The sequence below is a fragment of the Anguilla rostrata genome, chromosome 8, assembly GCF_018555375.3.
Source record: "Anguilla rostrata isolate EN2019 chromosome 8, ASM1855537v3, whole genome shotgun sequence".
NCBI lineage: Eukaryota > Metazoa > Chordata > Actinopteri > Anguilliformes > Anguillidae > Anguilla > Anguilla rostrata.
The window spans coordinates 7239873-7264233 of NC_057940.1; the positions used below are offsets into that span (position 1 = coordinate 7239873).

The following is a 24361-nucleotide window of genomic DNA, read 5'->3' on the forward strand; positions in this document are numbered from 1 at the left end:
TGGGCACTACTCAGACAAAGGCCGTCTATGTGTTGCAGCCATCTTTTGGAGTTTACAGTCCTTTTCTGGGGAATCTGTGGTCTTAAAACATATTTTTATATAATCGTTTATGTGATGTGGTCCAAGGTAGGATACGTCACTGACCTTCGACTGTGACAGGGAATTTAGCTCAGATCTGTTCAGCTTGTCAGTATGACACTTCAAAACATCCCTCCATAATGGACAATTTACAAATGACTTCAGAAATGAGTAATTCATTATATTTTAGTAAGCCCGTGCCAGTGGTTTGTACGTTTGCAGACGTGGGGGGAGGGGGGTGTATGTTTTTTTTTCTAAAGCAAAACAAAATTTTTAAAAAAAATTTATTTTGCCTGAGTTCACACTTGAAAGGGTTATTTCTCATACTTGATTTGTACGAGAGCAGTGGCGGTTTCCATTAAGCAAAGGCAGAAATGGACACTTATGGAAACGTGCTGTGCTCTCGTACCGTCCGTCCTGCAGGCGCACAGCGATGTTCTCTTCTCTGAATAAACTTCAGCTTCCTCGTTTGGAGTCTGTCTCACGTTTACTGTGCCTACACGTTGTGCTTTCGTTATGTTTAACTCCACGCAGTCACTGAGTACTGACTTTTACCGCACACACAAGTAAGGCTATTTTTTGTGTTTTATTGCACTTAGTAATGTCACTTGGCCACGGTGTTCGTAAGCACACTCGGTTCTCAGAAATTCAGACAAGACGAGCGTTTGTTAAAAAATATAAATGGATATTCAACTCTTTCGTGAACACGGAATCAAACGTGGATAGACAGTGGTAATTATTTAGGTTACTGGCAGACAAAAAAAAAATCTCACAGTTCCTAACAAACTTATTTAGAACCCACATCTTGGTGTGAAAAAAAGCCATACATTCCTTTTGGTCAGTGCAAGACAATCTTAGCCCACTTGGACACTTCATTGCATATGCTAATAAGGACAGACCTAAGCCTGCCACTTGCATAGCTCGCGTCGTGTTACGAAGAAAAACATTGTGCCTTTCACCATCTGAATCCAGGGGATTGCGATCAGTGACTGTAAAAACACTAAACGCAGTGCATTCCATAATCCCTGCTTGTGCATAAATGTTAAGAACGGGTTTAGTAAATTAAAATCTAGTACCTAGGTATAATTGTAAGGCAAACGGGATGGGAGTAAAGCCATCGAACACACAGAGGGTGGCATGACATGTAGAGTAAGACAATTTAGTCCTTTTTCAGAAACACTGTCTGCTTGTAACTACATCCCTTGATCTTAACAGTGAAACTCTAGGCAGGGCACTCCACTTCTTGGCAGAGGTCCTGCATAATCAATCCTAGCCCAGTGGTGCTGCAGAACCTGTTTAAACGATCTCATCGTTATTTTAAAAGGAAAAACGCGTGCAAAAAAGCAGCAAAACGGTCGCGTTTAAACTGCAGTGACTAGGCTTCCAGAGCTTCACCCTCTGGCGTTATGCAGTATTTGCAGTTCTGTTCATTTCAGCCCCCCCCCCAGAAACCGGGAAAAGACGTCACAGTTATTCATAAATACTGTCCCAGAGCGTTTAAAAAAATCAGATGCGTTTAAAAAAAAAAAAAAAAAAAACCCACAAATTATTTCAAGAACGTCACTGACATGTTGAACAAACAAAAGAACCTGCAATACGTAAGTGCTGAGAACGCTGTATCATCTGAAAGAATTTCAGTGGATCCTGTGGGTCATGAAGACGAGGCCGGGTAACGGTTGGGTGGAGCAGGTCTGTTGAGGGGGGGGGTCCAGACGGGTCCCACTGCGTCTGGGCCTGGTGGGGGGGGGGGGGGTCCTGCTGCATCTGGGCCTGGTAAAGGGTTGGGGGGGGTGTCCCAGTTGAGAGGGGGGGTCCAGGTGGGTCCCACTGCGTTTGGGCCCGGTTCCGCTCAGTCGTTGAGCATCAGCAGCAGCTGGGAGTCCGTGGGTCCCCGCGCCCACTGGTCCCCCAGAGTCGGACAGGACGCAGAGGCCGCAATACCGGCCTTCTCCACCAGGGCGCGCTCTGCCACCAGGCCGATCTGCCTCACGGCCTGTGGGAGCAGAGTAGTTAAGCAACGGCTTGGAACAGGAGCAAGGCATCTGACACTTAACGCCGATGCTAGTTTCGAGAGGTTAAAGAGGAGGAAGCGTTGATTTTAGAATGCATTTATTCACTCGAACCTTGTGATCCACTGAGCTAGCCTTGCTTGCAGAGGGGAAGGGATTACTGCGATCATTCACTGAGCTTATTCACTGAACACACTCTTCTGGCTTTACACCTGGAACTAGGCTGGCTCGCTAGATTTAGAATGTGTTTCTATGTTTGGGCTGTGCTCAGAATACTGATACAGCAATATATCATAAAATTATTGTTATACTCCACATAGTGATACAGTAACTTCCATTTTGATACGTGAAAAAAAAAAAACATTTCCATGAAAGGTGCACATTTGTATTACAAATGAGGTGCAGCTGCTGTTAGTGCAAATGAATAAGCCTGAGAAGTCTGTGCATTCACAACGAATTTCATTGTTTATGATGTAATGTGTGGAAGCCAATTGAACTTGAAAGGCTGGGTATTTTGGGTATGGGTATTTTCTTAGTTTTTGGCTGGAATAATGGTTTCTTTTTACTTTTGCTGTTCACAGTAAATTACTGTTTCTCTCAATGCTTTTTTTCACAGTGACATCTGATCTGGTCAGCCTTGACAGCTTATGTATCCTCATAAGCTATTGAATTACTATTTTAGCATGGCGTTCAGATGCAGCTTGTGCTAGCCTAGTGTAGCATTAGCGACCGTGCAGTCTGAGGCTGCTTGTGCTAGCGTGGTTTCAGCGTAGCATTAACGACCGTGCAGTCAGATGCAGCTTGCGCTAGCCTGGTTCCAGCGTAGCATTAGCGACCGTGCGGTCTGATGCAGCTTGTGCTAGCCTGGTTCCAGCGTAGCATTAGCGACCGTGCGATCTGATGCAGCTTGTACTAGCCTGGTTCTAGCATAGCATTAGCCATCCTGCGGCCAGATGCAGCTTGTGCTAGCCTGGTTCCAGCATAGAATTAGTGACCATGGGGTCAGATGCATCTTGTGCTAGCCTGGTTCCAGCGTAGCATTAGCGACCATGCAGTCAGATGCATCTTGTGCTAGCCTGGTTCCAGCGTAGTATTAGCGACTGTGCGGCCAGATGTAGCTTGTGCTAGCCTGGTTCCAGCATAGCATTAGTGACCATACATTCAGATGCAGGTTGTACTAGCCTGGTTTCAGCATAGCATTAGTGACCGTGCAGTCAGATGCAGCTTGCGCTAGCGTGGTTTCAGCGTAGCATTAACGACCGTGCAGTCAGATGCAGCTTGCGCTAGCCTGGTTCCAGCATAGCATTAGCAACCGTGCGGTCTGATGCAGCTTGTACTAGCCTGGTTGTAGCGTAGCATTAGTGACCGTGTGGTCCTGTGCAGTGACTCACCCGTCTGAGCCGCTGCAGGTACTTGGCCTCAGGCTCCAATCTGTGCGCCTGCGGGACTCGAACCCCCCAGCGCTGAAGCTCCGACACCAGCTCGGCTCTGTCGAACAGAGCTGCCGGGTCCAGCTGCTTCTGGTTTATCAGCTCCACCAGCCACTCCTTGTAATGGCACCTTAAAAAGTGACAAGAAACAAGGACACACGGCGTCACTGATGCAGAGCAGCACTCTTACACAGCACCCCAACAGCTCCCCCTTGTGGAGAATCTTCATCATACTAAACGTGAGCGAGCGATTGTGTGAGTGAGTGAATGAGTGAGTGAGTGACTAACTTACAAGCCAGGTCAATGAGGTGCTTTGCATCTCAAAAAAAGCTTTTATTTGGTAGTATACGATGGACTTTATCGTGCTTGTTGTGGCAGTGCATGATGGACCTTGTAGTGTCAGCAATGGAAGTGCTTGATGGACCGTATCTATGAAGTTACTGCATGATACTTCCTGTACTCATAATGACATAACATGGTAAAACTAGCAGTGATTCTAATAGCACTGCATGACAGTACTTGTAGTTTTGGTAATGGAAGGGTATGATGGTAATTGTAGTCCTTTTTAACAATGCAGTGATACCTGTAGTCCAGGTAATGGCAGGGAATGATGGTACTTGTAGTCCATTTAGAAATGCTGGCACTTACTCGCAGTAGCCGTTGTACTCTGCAGGAGCTGGTTTTCCACAGGGCTCCTCACGTTGAGCCGTTTCCCTTTGCTCCAACACACCACACAGACCTTCAACACAAGGGACCACGTGTAACTGTACCTGACTGTGAACTATTTACACAGGAATCAACCAATTGCATTTTCTTGCTCCTACATGAGCCAATCATTAAAACACTCCCAAACTTTGGGACTTTACTGCGCATCTGGTTAAGTACTAAGGAAGGGTTCCTCCTCTCTTGTATAGGAGGGGAGAACTCTTTGTAATGGTGGACTCAAACGGTGAGCGGAACCGGCCGCTTCGGGGGTACCTTTGTCGCTGCCTCCGGCCTGCAGGGGGATCGCCACTTTGTGGTGCTGGAGAAAATGCGCAGAAAACATTCATATGAGAAAGGAGAAAGGGTTTGATCATGGCATAAACAAATACATGAGCACACAGGTGCATGCTCTCTCTCTGTATGACCTCAACATACACCTACATACACACTGCCAGCTGCACCAAGCAGCGTTGATGCAGTACAGCTCTAACCGAATCAGCCGCAGTGTGGGCAAAGCACATCTCTAACTGAATCAGCCCCAGTGTGGACACAGCACATCTCTAACCAAATCAGCCGCAGTGTGGACACAGCACATCTCTAACTGAATCAGCCGCAGTGTGGACACAGCACATCTCTAACCAAATCAGCCGCAGTGTGGACACAGCACAGCTCTAACCAAATCAGCCGCAGTGTGGACACAGCACATCTCTAACCAAATCAGCCGTAGTGTGGACACAGCACATCTCTAACCAAATCAGCCGCAGTGTGGACACAGCACATCTCTAACCAAATCAGCCGCAGTGTGGACACAGCACATCTCTAACCAAATCAGCCCCAGTGTGGACACAGCACATCTCTAACCAAATCAGCCGCAGTGTGGACACAGCACATCTCTAACCAAATCAGCCCCAGTGTGGACACAGCACATCTCTAACCAAATCAAGCACAGTGTGGACACAGCACATCTCTAACCAAATCAGGCACAGTTGATATAGCAGAGCTCTAACCGAATCAGCCCCAGTGTGGGTACAGAACACCCCTACCTGGAGCAGCTAGCTGGCGCAGTCTGGGCACAGCAGAGCGCTTACCTGGAGCAGCTGGCGCAGTCTGGGCACAGCAGAGCGCTTACCTGGAGCAGCTAGCTGGCGCAGTGTGGGCACAGCAGAGCGCTTACCTGGAGCAGCTGGCGCAGTCTGGGCACAGCACAGCTCTTATCTGGAGCAGCTGGCGCAGTGTGGGCACAGCAGAGCGCTTACCTGGAGCAGCTGGCACAGTCTGGGCACGCTCCAGTCTCTCAGGTGGTAGAGGCAGTCCCGCGGGTGATGGGCGTGCAGTCCCTTCATCCCGCAATCAGCGGAGAAACCACAGGCCTGGCGGAGACGCCAACGCACAGTCACAGCGGGAACGATCCAATCAGGAGGCTCAGCCAGACACCTGACGCCCCCTTACCAACTGTTACCAACACAGAACTCACACGCTGGCTAATGGGCTCTCTTTCTCTCTCTGGTCTCTCCATGTGGTCTCTCTCTCACTCTCTCATTGCCCCTCTCTCTCTCTCTCTCTGGTCTGTCCACGTGGTCTCTCTCTCACTCTCTCATTGCCTCTCTCTCTCTCACTCACTCTCTCATTGCCCCTCTCTCTCTCTGGTCTGTCCACGTGGTCTCTCTCTCTCTCTCTCTCTCACTCTCTCAATGCCTCTCTCTCTCTGGTCTGTCCATGTGGTCTCTCTCTCTCTCTCTCCTCTCCCTCTCTCTCTCTCTCTCTCGCTCCTTCCCTCTCTCTCTCTCTCTCTCTCATTGCTCTCGCTCTCTCTCTCTCTCTCTCACTCTCTCATTCTCTTTCACTCTTTCTCACTCTCTCATTCTCTCTCTCTCTCTATCTCTCTCTCTCTCTCTCAGGGCGAGCGCAGATACTCACAGAGCCCAGTTTGAAGGGCCTCCGGCACCCTTCGCAGAACTCGTACTGGCACTGGGTGCATTTGAAGTGCAGGCAGCCCCCCTTGGACAGGTAGAAGCGGAACTTGCAATTGGGACAGTCTGAAAGCCCACGAGACTGAGAATTAGCAATGCGAGACGTGTGTGTGTGTGTGTGTGTGTGTGTGTGTGTGTGTGCCTGTGTGCCTGTGTGCCTGTGTGTGCGCGTGGGTGTGTGTGTGTGTGTGCCTGTGTGTGTGCGTGTGCCTGTGTGGGTGCGTGTGTGCGTATTTGTGTGGCTGTACGTGTTTATGTGCGTGCGTGTACCTGTGTGTGTGTGTGTTTTTGAGAGTGTATGCGAGTGAGTGAGTGTGTGTGTGTGTGTATGTATGTGCCTGTGTGGGTGCGTCTTTGTGTGTCTGTATGTGTTTATGTGCGTGCGTGTGCCTGTGTGTGTGCGCACGCGCGTGTGTGGGGCCTACCTATCTTATTCCTACTGAGCAGGTGCTCCAGGCGTGCGTTCTGGTACTCAGGGTTGTTCTCGGTCTGCCACTTCCGGAACATTTCACAGGAGAGGCCTTCGTGCTGGGGAACCCACTGACAGACAGACAGGCAGATAGACAGGCAGGCAGGCAGATAGACAGACAGAGGACATGAGACTGGGTCAGTAAATGCTGCATCTCAGTCCAGTATGGGTGTGTGTCTGAGTGGCAGTGCATCGTGGGAACTCACAGGACTCTTGCAGTTGGAGCAGGTGCTCTTTTTGCAGCTGGGACAGTCCATCCTCAGTCTGTCTGCTTCATGGAGAAGGCCGAAGGAGCACTGAAAACACACACACACACTCAATATGAGCTGTACAACACCACATATTCTCCCCTGAGAAATAGAATCCATGGCTTTCATTCATTCCAAAACCACGGCGTCCGGGACGACCCGGGGGATTGGGCTACGCCGGGGCAGGGGCTGTCAGGGGGGCGGGGCTCTCACATGGGCACACCAGCGGAAGTTGGGCATCTCCAGCAGGGCGTGGTCTCTCAGCTTCCGCTGGAAGAGCTCGTGCGTCTCGGGGTCCAGGTAGTGACGGATCTGTCACACAGAGAGACAGAGACACAGAGAGAGAGAGAGAGAGAGAGAGAGAGAGAGAGAGAGGAGAGAGGGAGAGAGGAGAGAGAGAGAGAGGGAGAGAGAGAGAGAGAAGAGAGGGAGAGAGAGGGGAGAGAGAGAGAGAGAGAACGAAGGAGGGGGAGAGCGAGATGGAGGCAGAAAAGAGAGAGAGAGAGAGAGAGAGAGAGAGAGAGACAGAAGGAACAGGGGGATGGAAGAGGGGAGTCCTGTGTGAGTTCATGAGACTACCAGGCCGAACAGACATGCATGCGCATGGTGGTGTAGACACAGACACACTGCAGAACTGCAGATGGATGAGGCCGGTCCTGTGACACCTGCAGACTCTCAGTATACTGAGACCGGTCCGACACTGCAGACAAGTATTTTCTGATGGTAGGTCTCGCACACACTGCAGACTCATACAGTATTTTACGATGAGTACGGTCCCTGTGCACCACTGAACTACAGTTTTTACTGATGATAGGCCTGGTCCCATTTTACTGATGAGTAGGTCCCTGTGCACACACTGCAGACTCATACAGTATTTTACTGATGAGTACGGTCTCTGTGCACACACTGCAGACTCATACAGTATTTTACTGATGAGTACGGTCCCTGTGCACACACTGCAGACTCATACAGTATTTTACTGATGAGTACGGTCTCTGTGCACACACTGCAGACTCATACAGTATTTTACTGATGAGTACGGTCCCTGTGCACACACTGCACTCATACAGTATTTTACTGATGAGTACGGTCTCTGTGCACACACTGCAGACTCATACAGTATTTTACTGATGAGTACGGTCCCTGTGCACACACTGCAGACTCATACAGTATTTTACTGATGAGTACGGTCCCTGTGCACACACTGCACTCATACAGTATTTCTGATGGGACGGTCTCTGTGCACACACTGCAGACTCATACAGTATTTTACTGATGAGGACGGTCCCTGTGCACACACTGCAGACTCATACAGTATTTTACTGATGAGTACGGTCCCTGTGCACACACTGCAGACTCATACAGTATTTTACTGATGAGGCCCGGTCCCTGTGCACACACTGCACTCATACAGTATTTTACTGATGAGTACGGTCTCTGTGCACACACTGAAACTCATACAGTATTTCTGATGAGCGGTCCTGTGCACACACTGCAGACTCATACAGTATTTTACTGATGAGTACGGTCCCTGTGCACACACTGCACTCATACAGTATTTTACTGATGAGGACGGTCTCTGTGCACACACTGCACTCATACAGTATTTTACTGATGAGGACGGTCCCTGTGCACACACTGCAGACTCATACAGTATTTTACTGATGAGGCCCGGTCCCTGTGCACACACTGCAGACTCATACAGTATTTTACTGATGAGTACGGTCCCTGTGCACACACTGCAGACTCATACAGTATTTTACTGATGAGTACGGTCTCTGTGCACACACTGCAGACTCATACAGTATTTCGCTGATGAGGCCCGGTCCCTGTGCACACACTGCAGACTCATACAGTATTTTACTGATGAGGACGTCCCGTGCCCCTGGTGCAGAAGACACACTGCAGACTCATACAGTATTTTACTGATGAGTACGGTCTCTGTGCACACACTGCAGACTCATACAGTATTTCGCTGATGAGTACAGTCCCTGTGCACACACTGCAGACTCATACAGTATTTCGCAGATGAGTACGGTCTCTGTGCACACACTGCAGACTCATACAGTATTTCGCTGATGAGGCCCGGTCCCTGTGCACACACTGCAGACTCATACAGTATTTTACTGATGAGGCCCGGTCCCTGTGCACACACTGCAGACTCATACAGTATTTTGCAGATGAGTACGGTCTCTGTGCACACACTGCAGACTCATACAGTATTTTACTGATGAGGACGGTCCCTGTGCACACACTGCAGACTCATACAGTATTTTACTGATGAGGCCCGGTCCCTGTGCACACACTGCAGACTCATACAGTATTTCGCGGATGAGGCCCAGTCCCTGTGCACACACTGCAGACTCGTACAGTATTTCGCGGACGAGGACGGTCCCTGACCTGCGTGTCCAGCAGGCTGAAGTAGTCCATGGCCTCCCCCATGGCCCCCGGGCCCCGCACGTCGGGCCTGTTGCACAGGGGACACACCACGCTCGCGATGCTCTTCTCTTTGATGACGGACGAGAAGTAGGCCCTGAAGCAGCTCTCACAGAACGCGCAAGGGCAGTGCGTCATGGTGATGATCTACAGCGAGAGAGAGAGCGAGGGAGAGACAGACAACAGAGGAGGGAGGGCGAGAGGGAAACAGAAGATGGAGACAGGAAGAGAGAGCATTGGGATGGAGAGATGGAGAGAGAGTGTGGGGGAGGAAAAGGGAAAGAGCTCAATCGTAGGCTGAAAAAGGCAATTACGAGCAATTAGAAAGTATGGCTGAATGACATTTTTTAAAACATACAACGTGCTGTTTCAAGGTGATATTGGTACAAACACTCAATACAAGGCTATATACTGGTCCACTGGGCATAGGCGATGAGATCCCTGTATTTCCCATGAACACATGCTCTCAAAAACCACCAGCAAATTTCCCAAACCGCATGCAGGCTTCTGATGCAAAGCACAGGAAGGGTCAAATCAAAGGCGCTGGCTTGTGGGTACCCAGCGGCAGACTGACAAATCCCTCCGGATACCTTAACCTCACCTCCATGACCCTTGACCCTCAAAGCCTCTCTTACAGTATCAGTTGAAACATGACCCTTGACCCTCAAATCCTCTCTTATAATACCTGCTGAAACATGACCCTTGACCCTGAAACCCTCTCTTACAGAATCAGTTGAAACATGACCTTTGACCCTCAAATAATCTCTTATAGCACCATTTCGAATATAAACACAGGCTGGAGGACCCCAGCATCAGTAAAATACTGTATGAGACCCCATCATCCCACCCACTGCGGGAGAGTCTATTGCAGATCTGGCAACCCCTCCTGGTCTCACCTTGCTGAAGGACACCTGGTCCCGGCAGATTGGGCACTCGTGGGAGAGGTACCTCAGGGCGGAGGGGAGGTCCCGGCAGGACTGCACCGCCTCCAGCACCTCCTCCTGGCTGAAGCTCCGCCCCTCCATGGAGACCAGGCTGCGGAACATCTGGGACTTGTCCCGCGGGACGCCATCCGGGACCGGTACCTGAATAATGGGAACGGATGGGGGGTGGGATTTATTAATTTTCTTATTCACACTGTGCACAATGGAACTTCTCCAAGGACCATGTCGGCACAGCCACCGCCATTACTCAAACAGGAAGCAGTTTCTGTACGCTTATGACATCCCACCGCCAATCCCCGATGGGGCCTTTTCGAGAAACCTCCTGTCGCCCCCAGAACCACAGGCCCTCGTAGTTTGACAGGGTCTTCTTTAACAGTCCCTGTACCCCCCCCCCCCCAGGATGGCCGACTCGAGCCCATTAGAACGGGCGCTACGGCAGCCCCTCCCCTCAGGACAGAGCTTCAGAACTCACCTGAGCGAGAGCGCGCTCCACCCTCTGCACCTGCACAGGGAACTGCTGCTCGTTCACAGTGATGACATGGCCCGTTCGGGACAGGACCCGCTCAGCATCTGGGGGAGAGAGAGAGATGGTGCCACTTACACGGAAAGTAGGGAAATACATTTCACAAATTATTTCTGTACAGATATCACACTCAAGCAAGAGACTGGCAAGAAGGGATTTATGGTAAAAAAAATTAATTAATTAATTAATTAATTAATTAACTAATTAATTAATTAATTAATAAATGGAACAAATAGCTCCAAGCCGGGTGGCCAGGACCCAGAGTCATTGCAGACATAGCTGGACTCATCCGCCCAGATCAGAGAGAAAGCTGCTCTCGAGAGATTGAAGGACATCAAGATGGTCATACTCATAGAGAGTGTTGGTTAACATACCGAAAACATAATAATTGCGCCCTCCTACATGCCCTCCATAATGTTCCGGACAAAAACATATTTTTGCCGGACCCTGAGTGCCAGCCAGCCAGCCAGTGAATGTCTCTTACTGGAGTGACCGGCTCGCTCGCTGACTCCCCATCATTATGAGTGGCGGTGTACAGCAGGTGGCGGTATAAATCCATGGTTGAAACGTGCATGAGTGGTGGTGCCGTGCAGACAATGGCGGTATTAATCTTAAACGACTAGCGACACGTGTACGATCATTTTGAAGGACAGAAAAACAGCGCAACTGAGGATGTGAAATGGTGTTCATGTTGTAGGTAGCTAGCTAGTGAGTATATTAATAGTCTACAGTATTTTGGTTACAACAGTTGCAAGTTTTCCTGCTAACGAATGAGTTTCTAGATTACAGCTCAATGGCTAGTAATAAGTAGCTAACCTTGAATGATGTGCTAAAGGCTTACTGATTGCTAACTAGCTACTTAGCTAACGTCCATTAATGAAATAGTGAAATAGTGAAGCCAGTTGAGTTGCCTATCGATAGCCAGACCTTGTTTAGGTATGGTGTTCACCATAGACTTCTTTTTGCAACAGATTAAAAAAAATTAATAGAATGCGTTATAATTTTGACTTTAAAGAAAGATAAAGTATCTTCAGGAACCAAGGAGGGTCCAGTAAGAAAGTGCTGTGGTTTCTCCACGGTGAAAGCGTAGTGTATAAACAGCTGAGAATCCGCACTTTAACTACATGCAAATTGTTGGTTTACCCGAACTAAAATAGAGTACACAGCCAAATCAAGAAAAAATATATCGCTGTCCCAGACGTTAATGAGGGCACTGTAGAAGGTAGATCATGTTCCTACGTTGCACCCAATTAAAAAATGAGACCATGTACTACAAGATCAGCGATCAGCGAGGGTAGTCCTTCCAGACTTCCGCCAGCGCCAACAGGTCGATGCAGGACTTTCTCAAAGCACTCGTTAATCAACACACCAGAACCATAATCAGCTCAACGAATCAATCACTTAACACAGGAGTGTTCAGTCTCCGTGTATACGGGCTTTTCTTGTAGCCCTGCACCACACTCTGACACCGTTCATCGATCAGAAAGCTACTAAAAAATTTGAATCGCTGAAATCACGCGGACGAAGGGCGAACAAGGGTACCCCGGCTGCACACAGAAATATGACCAACAGTCAGTTTCCAGAACACCCTTCCTTATCCAGTTCCCACGTGAAAGTCTGGATTAGCGTTAGCCGCGACGAAGCCTCAGCTTTGTCCCGAGGCCTCCAGTCACAGAACTTTGAGATACTGCAGGACACCAAGATGACCACAATTACTCTCGCCGTAGCAAAAATCCTCAATTAAAACCAAAGCGGAAAAAAAAAAATAAAAACCACCACCACCAAATACAAGCTTGCACATGGTATAGATACAAATCAGGACTGAAGTGACAGAATGCACTGTTCTTAAAAAATAAATAACTCAATAAATAAAAATAAATAATAAGTGAACAACGCCACTTATTATGTGAGGGTCATTCTCATTTAACAGAGATCACAAAGGAAATGAATTAAGTGAGATTTTGGACAAAAAAGAAAAACAAAAAAAGATATTTCCACTCCCAAAAAGTATTAACATTTGAAATTATTTCATAAAGCATTTTATAGAGGGTGATTTGAGAATGAATCTCTGGAACCATGAATCTTTAATTCATGAGTAAGGGCTGTTCTCCTGTTCTGATTGGCAGAATAATGGCTGTTCTCGTGTCCTGATTGGCAGAATAAGGGCTGCTCTCCTCCCCCGATTGGCCGGTTCTGCACTCCGGTACCTCTGGGGTCGCGGAAGACGACGCAGGCCCGGCCGGGTTCGGGGGCGGGGTAGAGCACGCGCAGGACTTCGCCCCCCCCGTGGCGCCGACGCTGGAAGTAAAGGGTCAGTTTGTTCCTCATCGTGCCGGGGGGGGTCCCCCAAGGGAGCTGGGTCACCACGACGACCTGACCGTCGTCCACCGGGCCCCCGCCCCCCGCGCTGTCCTGCGCGCAGCCCGGGGCGCCTTCCGGAGGGCGGGGGCCGCCGTCGCTCAGCCCACTCGCGTTTGGCATTTGCGCCGCCTCTGTGGAGCTGAAACCAACTTTCCGCTGCAAGAGGTCTGTAAAGCACGTAGGCGTTTCCTTTTATGGAACTCTTTATATAAACTTCCCTTCAGTCAAAAAAAGGAAAGAAAAAAAATGTGCACCAGATTATTTCACCCCCCCCCCCCCCAAAAAAAAAAAAAAAAAGTGGAAAATGATTTAACTAAACCCAAGGCATTATTAACTCCTTTAACTGAGTGGAAGAAATTTGTCAAGGTACAATACATGCAAAACAAGGCACGTCACATTCTAGCCAAAACAGTAAGGAGACACAGTGCTCCCCCTACTGGCGACATTTAACACCAACCATCTTTTTCCAATTCAATTCATGACGCCGTGCTTCACAACAGGCAAGGCTGTTAAAATAACTCAAAGTTTTTTTTTTTTATAAAACTGGGGAAATGCCATGTCTCGTGTTGTCGTGCGTCTCATAATTAAAAGATTAAAGACTCACCTTTGTTATTAGAGTTGAGTTCGTTGAGTTCGTTAGTGATTCTCTGAAGCTGCAGGTTCGTGAAGATGTTTTGTATGTCCACAGTGTTTGAGGAAGTGACATCTGGGACTGTAGCTGGGGAATAAATAGTTTCTAAGGATAGTAGCACTAAAAATAAACATGCAAACAAGTTTATTATTGAAAAATGAGAAGATAGTAGCACTAAAAATAAACATGCAAACAAGTTTATTATTGAAAAATGAGAAGACTGATTGATGACTTGATTTACGGAACTGGAAAAATAATTTAGGGGCATAATAATATCTCAAATCACTTAAATACTGCATTTTGGTGAAACAACTTTTTAAAAACATAATGGTAAATGGACTGCATTTATATAGCGCTTTTATCCAAAGCGCTTTAACAATGATGCCTCATTGGAACAGTTAGGATTGGGTTAGGTTCTTTCAAGCACTTTGACACGCCCAGGCAGTTTGACGCAACCTCCACTGCAAATCGTTTACCCTGAGTAGTCCTCATAATGCCACAACCCTCATAACAGCAGGATACAGACAGAACATTAAATGCATGGAAAATACATTGATCTTCCATAATCCTCTATGCCCTGTCTGCCTCCATATATTTTTCTAAAGTTTACTAATCAATTATAACATATATCTACTGATGTTTCTAATTTACATTACAGAGTGTAGCACAGTGGGTAAGGAACTGGGCTTGTAACCGAAAGGTCGCAGGTTCGATTCCATGGGTAGGACACTGCCGTTGTACCCTTGAGCAAGGTACTTAACCGAAATTGCTTCAGTATATATCCAGCTGTGTAAATGGATACAATGTAAAATGCTATGTAAAAGTTGTGTAAGTCGCTCTGGATAAGAGCGTCTGCTAAATGCCTGTAATGTAATGTAATGTAATTACAAATTCGCACAAGCTGACTGTGCAAACAGTTTCTAGACTAGACGAGGATTTTTAACGCCAGTACCTCCAATGGGTCGCAAGCAGAAAGGGAGAGCCGTCGGCAGGCCTTACCTGGGGGTGTCTGGGCGAAGGGGTTGGTGGGGGGAAAGGCCCGACTGCTCGGAGCCTCGAAGGTGATCCCCAAATCCAGCAGCTCCTCCGTGTAGGACCGCCGCACCCTCCGCTCAGTGCTGGGATCCGGGTGGCTGAGCTTGGTGGCGGCGGCAGTGGGCGGGGCTGGAACGCAATAACAAAACTGAGCAGGGAATTCGAAAGCGAAAGCGACTCTGCCTTTCCTGGGGAAGAGGCCAAATGGGCAAACGGAATGCTGAAAAAATGTGTGTGTGGGCCTGTGCGCGCGTGTCTGTGTGCGCCTGCGCGCGTGTGTGTGTGTCTGTGTGCGTGTGTGTGTGCATGCGTTTCCTGTAATCCCGACTGTCCTGTTTCTCCTTCAGTTTGCTGACATCATGCTGATAAGGAGTTCTGACAGAGTTTCATGACATCACCGAAAGACCGGTACACCTTGGCCTACACCTGCCCCACAGGCAAAAAAAACAAAACGCATTCATAATTTCCATTACACCAAATACTGAACAAACACGTCTCCACACCGATAGACTACATCACTATCTAAACGGCAACATTATGTTTTCCACTCACAATCTAAGTAAGGAATATTTAAAGTTAAATATCTCACATATTCATCTTTTCATAACATCTTTTTACAACAAATAATACATTATTGTGAAGTCATTTGTTATTTTATAATATTCATTTTTTTCTACAAACTTGGAATGTCCCATTCTCATTGCTGGAATATTCTGTGGAGTGGGGAGAGCACAACATGTGTGTGTGCGTGTGTGTGTGTATGTAGGTAGGTACGGGCGCGCGTGTGTCCAGACTGGCGTGTCCCCAAACACCCGCACCTTCTCTCTCTGTAGCCCTCACCGCCCACAGCCCACCCCCCCCCCCCCCCCACCCCCCGCTGAGCCGCGTGGACGTATCGGTCACAGTCCCGGCGACCGCGCACGCATCCGACAGAGGGAAGGAGCCGCTAATGTGCGGCCGGGCGGGCGGCGCGCGGTCGGGGTTCCATTAGCGACCGCGGCGCGCGTCACAGCGCCAAAGAGCAGACCTCAGACCCACGCGCCCCCCCTGGAGGGCCTGCACTGCGGTCTCACACACACGCGTCCGGACCGCACGCTGGGCGGTCAGACTGGAAACCTTCGCGTAAAAGGGCAGTCTCGCCAGGTACCTCAATGCAGGGGCGTCCCTGCCCTCTGATCGCGTTCAAAAACCAACTAAACACAGCGACATTAAAGAAGTAAAAAAAAGGAGAACTTAAAAGACCTTAAAAACCAAGAAAAAAAAACAACAACTCTTCATTAACTGATATTCGTATTCCTCACTGAAAGTGTGTGAACACAGGCCCCTCCGCACAGACCTTGCCTGCACGCTGACAACTGCAGTTCCACTGCAGCACTGCTGGCGAAAGACTATTTAAAGCTGCAGCAGGTATTTTTGTATTCAGCACAAAGTTACTTACGACATTAACCGATCAAAGTGTGTCTCTTTCTCTGTGGGCAGGGCCGACAAGTGTTACGATTTTCAAAATATTTTTTCACAACATTGCACCGGTTGAGGAAGTTGCCTCCTGCAGCTATAAACCTTAGGTCACGGGGTGCACAGGCTTCTTAAATATTAAAGTAACTGAAAGTAACACACCCCCTCTTAGACGTAATTCAAACATAGTACAACTGGCCAACGAGAGTCATGACGGTCATTCAAGGTAGCAGTAGAAACCAGGTCGTTCAGGGCAGCAGTAGTAGTAATCAATTCATTCAGGGTATTAGTTGAAATCAGGCCATTCATGTCAGTAGTAGAAATCAGGTGATTCAGGATAGTGGCAGAAATCAGGTGATTCAGGATAGTGGCAGAAATCAGGTGATTCAGGATAGTGGCAGAAATCAGGTGATTCAGGATAGTGGCAGAAATCAGGTGATTCAGGATAGTGGCAGAAATCAGGTGATTCAGGATAGTGGAAGAAATCAGGTGATTCAGGATAGTGGCAGAAATCAGGTGATTCAGGATAGTAGTTGAAATCAGAAGAAGAACACTCACTGTTATCGCCGGCTCCCTGCAGAGAGGAAACGGGGGAGGCCGTGGAACTGGCGGCTAACGCGTGCTGAGCAGAGGGGCTCCGCGGGTACGGCTGGCTGGGAGGGACAAAAAGCACAGGCGCCGTTCAAGCTGAGCTCACATGCCGAACGCAAGCAGACGCAGGGTCGGCTGCGTACCGCGTCCTGCGGCTAAATCTACGGCTGCGTTTCCCCGCACGCTTCACACACCGCGACGCAGTCAGGGGTACAGAGAAGATCCTCCATATCCTGAACGTCTGCATCATACTTTAGCACTGCTCTGCGGGAGGAAATGAAACAGCTCCAAGCCTGAGGCTGGCTCAAATCAGTCAGGGAGGGGAGTGGGTCTGTGGGTAAACAGCACGGAAACCGCACTGGCATCCTGCACCATCTCTGGGGGGGGGGGGCTACACCGTGTGGTGAGGGACTTACCTGGCACTGGGGAAGTAGCGGTTGAGAGACTGCACAGGGTTGTGGTGGCCTAGGCAGAACAGACAAACGCCTCGATCACCAGCGCGTCCACATCAAGCGCAGAAATTAAACACTACAGCAGGTCTACTCGACTGACTCTGGCCGTTAAAGACGGCACTGAATTTCAAACACAATTCCGTATCTGTGACAGCGGCTGCCTGAAACTCCAGTAAAGTTAATTCCCCTTTGCGCATTCCAGATAGCACATTATCAGTGGGAATGTTTCCTTGCGCATATACCTCAGAATCCAAGGGGCTACACACTAGCAAAGCACAGGCCCAGTTTGTAGCATTTCTGAGCTGTATGTTCAGGGCTAGCGAATGCACTGGTGTTGAATGCTGAGTGTGCATATCAGACCACTGCCCTCACCTGGTAGGAAAGGAGACTGCGGGTGCTGGGCAGGGAGTGGGGTCTGTGGGCACATGGCAAACAGGGGGGTCTCCCGCTGAAAGGCTGCACTCATCTCCTTCAACACAGTAGAAAGGTTGGACTGTCCCTGGCAATGAAAATCAGAGGCAGAAAATACATGTATTTCCATGGTAACAAAATTTATCACTGAAGACAGCCCCGTTCCAGGAGATCTACTGTCCTGAAGGTTTTCACTCCAACCCTAACACAACACACCTCATTCAACAGCTAGAGCTGGGCTGCCCAACCCTGTTCCTGGACATCTACCATCCTGTAGGTTTTCACTCCAAACCTAATTGGGCACACCTGATTCTACTAGTTAGCTGCTCAACCAGATCTCTAGTTGTTGAATGAGGTGCGCTTTTTTCAGGGTTTGAGTGAAAAACTACAGGATGGTAGATCTCCAGGTACAAGGTTATGTGAGCAAAATTTGGTTGCCAAAAATAATGTAGTGCTCTGTGCTTTTAACACTTATTTATTTAGGGAACAACCTCACACGTTTCTAGGTCATGTGACTTCCTGAGACGTCACATGCACAGCAATGTGGTCAGAATTGCAACACGTCCTCTGCTGGTCTGAGTCCCAGACATGAAGATAATTCCTTAAATAACTACCCTTTGGGGTCTGAGGTTCAGAACGTGAATTACGTCTCAAAACATCCAACCGTACAAACGGCTAATCGCGAGAAGAAAATCAAACAGTATCACCACGTGAGTTGCTCTGGATAAGGGCATCTACTAATACAGTAAGAGTCTGCTGAACATTTTTGATTAGCCTTAGCGCACTCGGTCTGAGTGTTCAGCCAGAGTTTGTCATTGGACAGCACACCGCATGACGAAGCAACACATTAAAATGACAGTGAAGGAAGAAAAAGGCGTCCAGGCTGGCACAAAACGTTCTCACAGAGTTGCCGCCACGCAGTGAGGACGTTGCAACATTGACCAAACGTTCAGGCAACACTGTGAGAACGCTCCGCGTTAGCTCTGGAGGGATCGCGGGCAGCGGCGGCTCACCGGCTGCCAGGCGCTGAGGCTCGGCAGGTGAACGTGCCCCCTCGCGTCCACGCTGCTGCACTTGGGGTTGATCACCATGGCGACCGAGGGCCGCAAAGAGCACTTGGGGGGACTCTGAGGGTGCGTGTCGTGAAGCCAAATGCATATTGGGATGTCGTACACATTACCTGGGGTTTCCAAAACACACACACACACACACACACAGGCAATATTTTAAGGCACAGAACTAACATTGCTCAGTACTGTAATGCTTGGCCATGCTTGCACTCAACATTACATTAGAACACCATCAGTCAATGGCAGTAGAGTTAGAACTTCTGAACATGATACACTTCTGATGTATGATACACTAAACCTTTAAATCTCACACGTTTAGGGCATCTGCAGAACAAATGATGCAGTACTCTACCACTCTGTCATTTACCTTCATACCAAATGGGAATGGTGCCGGCCAAATTCACCAGCTTCTTTTTGTTTCCATCGCTGTAGCCTACAAAGAAAGTGTACACATATTCATTTTATTTTAGTAAACCTTTTGTAAGTAGTCCTATACATAGTCACAGAATAATATTAGCGGTGGCAATGCTATTAAAAGTCACACAGCTATTTGCAGCTGTGTTCGTACAGTGATCGCCAGGTCCAGGTCTGGTTTGTGGTCCACAAAATGTTAAGTCAGCTTTTCAAGACTTCGTGTGAACTTCTGCTTTTAACTGTTTCATATCTGACATTTGTCCACGCACCAGCTACAGCCATAGACTGCAAGTATGGCTAATATATTTCACTGTGCTCAAGTACAGGAGTAAACCCAGCAAGGTTTACAGGACTGTCACAAAACTAAAACTAAGGTAACTGGTAGGAATACAAAACAGCACGCAGTTCGGCCCTCCAGGACCGAGGTTGTGGACCCCTGTGTAAGAACTGTAATCATTACTACATTACAGGCATCTAGCACACTCTTATCCAGTTATCCAGAGCAACTTTTTACATAGCATTTACACTGTATCCATTTACACAGCTGGAAATACACAGAAGCAATGCAGGTTAAGTACCTTGCTTAAGAGAACAACAAAGCAGTGTCCCACCTGGGAACTGATCCTGTGATTTTAGGTTACAAGACCAGCTCCTTACCCATCATACTACACTGCCGCCCGAAATAATAATACTCATATTGCTATCATGAGTAAGCTGAACGGTGTGTCACCATGGGTGAACACGTAGAAATCTAAAAACTACGGAAACTATATATGCTCTGGTCTGCACTGGAGCCCTCGCTGTGTACTCACAGTAGAAGTCCACATACAGGTCCAGGTCCCTGAAAACCGCGGTCACAGCCCTGACATCATTCAGTGCCTCTGTGGGGTGGACATATCTGCACTGCAAGCAGAGAGAAACACAGAGATACGGTCACACTGCAACGTAAAACCGGCCGGGCATGCTTGTCTCTGCAAACTGTGGTGTAATCACAAAACCTGTGCATGCATGCACAGAGAACCAGGGTGATTTTATTTTTTTCCCAGCGCGAATGATTTGCATCATTTGTAAATCGTTCAGATTTTGGCCCCACATAATGGATTGCATGGGGCTTATTTTTAGTTCACACCAGGACAAAAACGCGTCCCTGTGACTTTGGGGTGAGCTAGGTTCTGCATGAGTTCTGGGACAATGTTTTCCAATGAGCCAACCAGAATTCCAGTATACACAGGCATGGTCTAATGACTTCAGTTCAAGTTTAACAAATAAAACCATTGAAGCGATACATTATACAACCAACATGCAATGTTACCTTGCTAGATAATAAGCAACCCTTATGTTCATTGAAAGTTCCAGAACGGAGTGCATCTACTCTACTTGACAAATTAACGAAAGCATTGATTAATGAACGATTTTGAGTGCGCTTCAAATTGCAGCTCTCAAATTCGGTCCTGGGGACACCCCCGTGTATTCCGATTTTCGTTCCAACCACATTTGCTATCCAAGAATTTTAACAAGCTGTTAATTTTGCTTAATTACGCTTTTTGTGTTTTGAGGGATTATTAACCCTCCTATGCCACATTATGTCATAAATAGCATATCCACATTGTGCTACATTGCACATTGCTTTGCAAATGATCAAATCAAATCTTTAAAATGATTTGAAATGATAAATAGCAAAACCTGCACTGTCTTAGATTAACACAATGCAGGTTTGGCTCGTTGTTATTTACAAATCAATAAGAAGCCTATTGATTCACCTCAGTCCTTAATTTGATCAGTTAATTAAAAAAAAAAAACATTGTGATATTAATATGCAGAGTTGACTCGTTATCATTTTCTTTGTCTTCGAATACACTCTTCATTATCTACCAAATGGTTCGTTTTAACGGCCATGTGTCCACAATTTCACCAATTAGGAGCCTATTCGCCTAAGCCTTTAATTGAATCAGTTATTTTATTTATTTATTTACTTATAACTTTTTTGAGGTAATGTAATACAGCACAATGCATTGTTTGTAACATAATGTGGTTTAAGAGAGTAAATAATCCCACAAAACATGGACAGCGCAATTAAGATAAAATAACTGTTTGTTAAAAATTCTGTAACTGCAATTGTGGTTAAAACGAATATCATCACACATAGGGCACCCCCCAGGACTGCAGTTTTAAAAACAACAGGCAGATGGGACACAACTACCTAGCCTAGATAAGTAGCATTAGTTAGCCAAGCATTTACGGGCAACAAACCATTCGTAAAACATAAACTTAACGTACTAGCTAAGCGAGCTTGCGTATAACACTGTGGTTGTGAACATTCGTCGCTTCTTACGACGATTAGCAAGTTAATTAAATTTGCTTTACGTGGCAAACTGTACGAAGTTACCAACTACAACTCGGACAATCCGTTGCATGTGAAATATAGCTAACGTTAGCAAAAATAGTTGTTGATAAAGCCAGCCACCTAGCTAGCAAAGCCTGCTCGCTAAAGTCTACCGGGAAATTACGAATTGTTATTTTATCTAGCTAGACTGTTGAGTGTTGTCACTGTTGTTAGCGAGTTACCTACAAATTAGCAGGCACGTTACAAAACTGACTCAATCTTAGTTAAGACTTCGCTTAATAGTCGTCATACCTAGTCAGTTTTAATTAGCTGGTTTTCTGTAAAAATCCACTCTTGTTCACACGACCTATTGCGTAATTTAGACGACAGGTAGCTAGCTTTGCTAGATTAGATGACTAGCATGTGCCTGACTTGGCTTTCTGTCCAATTCCATGGACGACATGCGTGATAGTTCATTTGCAACTCTGGCCCTCCGCGATATCACTATACTTGACAAACGCTCGATAAAGTACTGCAAAATAAACAGTAACATGAACACCTAATATCAGCTAGCGGTGATATGGCTAATACCAGCGAGCGTTTATACAGTGGAATTTGCTATCTATGTACTCCATACCTCAGTCAGAGCTGCATGTTCCTGGTCTGCATTTACCCGCGACATTCTCTCAAGATTATAAATTTAACACCCGGAGACATCATAGACCACTAAACTGTACATTACTGACTGCTATGCTAGCCATTTTTAGCTATCAGCGTAATAGCCCGCTATGATGTTTGTGTGTGATCGAAGCATAGGCGTGGCATTCAGTATCAGCCGACAAGAAGTTTCGGTGTTGTCTGCCGCAGGGTTGCCATGTTTATCCATAATCCCCAAACAAGTTACTGGAAAACGTAGCCTATTTGCCAAGCACGCTCCAATCGTTAGGTTGCGCGGCCCACAGAACTGTATACGGCCAACGTAAAAACCAACGCGTCAATATCCGCATTCTGGAAAGACATATTCCCAAAAACAAACTACTATGCTTCTACGAAACACTACGAAATAAGAAAATAAGTTTATTTCTGCTCAGGCGAAATATTGCTCATAAATGGAAAATGTAAATCGCCTTTTCAATACTCAAGAAGTCAGCATAATCAGTGACAAGTTTGGGTGATAAAGCCACAGAGGGGTAATACTAGGTTGTGTATTGTTTATTTATAGAATTTCACATTTTGATTAATTAACGTGTTCATTAGGGGCACGTACATCATTTTGCCATGTTGTTTGGAACAAATGAAAGAAAACTGACATACTTACTTCCCTCCATATAGTATTTCAAAACACTCTTGATATATATATATATATATATATATATATATACACACCCACACACTGTAGTATAAATGAGGTTTGGAAGCAAAAATCCTCAAATGCATGAAATGAGTCGTGACATTTCCAGTTGACAGCATTAGATGATGAACAGCAATTTCAAAAAAATGATATTGAATGTGAGCTGGTTTTATCACTGTTGTTTCTCTGAAATAGGTCGGATTGTTTTCTAAATGAATCTTACTTGATTGTTCAGTAAATTCTCCTGGAACCAAATTCCTCTCTCAAAGTTACCTGTCAAGGTAAATAATACAAATAAAAATCTGATGACTGTTCAGTTAATATCTCAATAAAACTAATCCTATGGAGAGCTAGTCGAGTCCCAGCACAGCCCGATCAGAGCACTTGACAGCGGTGGAGAGTTCTTCAGTCCATGGGACCCTACTTCATCATCACTCACCCAAAGACTCTTTTCAAAAAATCAAAACATTGGGCCTCATTCACAAAACTTTTATTAAATTATTCTTGCTTGTGTTCTTTAAAAATCTCTTTAAAAATGGAAAACCAAAATGGGAATCATGACACATGTACAGACCTTTGATTGTGAGCATATGAGTGTATGAGATAATGAATGCTGACTGTGTAAATTTTATGTGCAATCGTGTTCATGTGATTAGCATAACAGGAAACAACCTTGAACAAATTCAAATAAGAAAAAAAAAAAAAGACGAATGCCGAAATGTTCTTAGACACGTTGTACGATGAAATGTGATCATACACGTTTTGTGAATGAGGCCCATTGCTTCTTAAAATAACGCCCATATACAATTACAGTAAGAGCAGCTGGACAGCTTCAATACTTTCAGTATCACTTTCATTTTGAAATTATACAGTTGTCTGTTTGTTCAACGCAAACGTTTTTCATAAATATATTAAATATTATATAAAAATGATTCGGCACGGCATTTTCTTCGATTGGAGGACATTTTAGCCTCTGAGCCTACATTGCTTGCTAGGGTACTGTGAACTCGCATTGCATATCGATGTGATCATCACTGATTTAATTATAGGATGCTAATTGTGTCAGCTGAACATATAAATGTTCTTAGACAATGACTAGAGAAGGCAAGCTGCTGGATTAAGTTCATTGCAAGATAAATGTTGCGTGGCTGGGCAAAATCATCTCATGGTGACATTTAAGCATGCACGTTCTTATTAAAAAATCACCCCCAACTGGCAGTTTTTCTGCGATGCTATGACTAGTTTTGGGAAGCCTTACTGACAATAATATTCACACGTTCAGTGCCATGGTCATCTCCCCCGCTGATGTGTTTGATGGCATGTCTTCTCAGTGAGTACTTTTTCCCCTCATCTGTATTAAACATCAATTAAAGAAATCCTTGGGCATTTTTGACATTCTTGGCAGAGGGTGTCGCCCTCATGGTGTTTTTAGAGGGCTGAGTCGGAGTTTGCCTG

General features: G+C 46.7%; 1 protein-coding gene across 3 annotated transcripts; it reads right to left on the reverse strand.

Annotated features, from left to right (window-relative positions):
- Positions 1-645: 645 nt before the first annotated feature.
- Positions 646-22438, reverse strand: si:dkey-181m9.8 (E3 ubiquitin-protein ligase RNF31). 3 transcript variants are annotated; one of them, XM_064346155.1, is made up of 22 exons: positions 22193-22438; positions 20045-20135; positions 19186-19251; positions 18762-18928; positions 17710-17836; positions 17302-17350; positions 16853-16947; positions 14804-14968; positions 13778-13891; positions 13020-13340; positions 10762-10859; positions 10242-10430; positions 9310-9492; positions 7123-7221; positions 6868-6957; positions 6618-6732; positions 6140-6258; positions 5479-5592; positions 4496-4541; positions 4166-4256; positions 3479-3647; positions 646-2071 (listed from the first exon to the last, which is right to left on the reverse strand). In XM_064346155.1, exons 1-22 carry the CDS (start codon positions 22235-22237, stop codon positions 1928-1930), a joined length of 2697 nt encoding a protein of 898 aa, XP_064202225.1. In that variant the 5' UTR covers positions 22238-22438; the 3' UTR covers positions 646-1927. The 3 variants fall into 3 exon arrangements, with proteins under 3 accessions (XP_064202225.1, XP_064202226.1, XP_064202227.1); XM_064346156.1 differs by lacking the exon at positions 22193-22438 and adding an exon at positions 20545-20789; XM_064346157.1 differs by lacking the exon at positions 13020-13340 and having other exon boundaries at positions 22193-22435.
- Positions 22439-24361: the final 1923 nt, after the last annotated feature.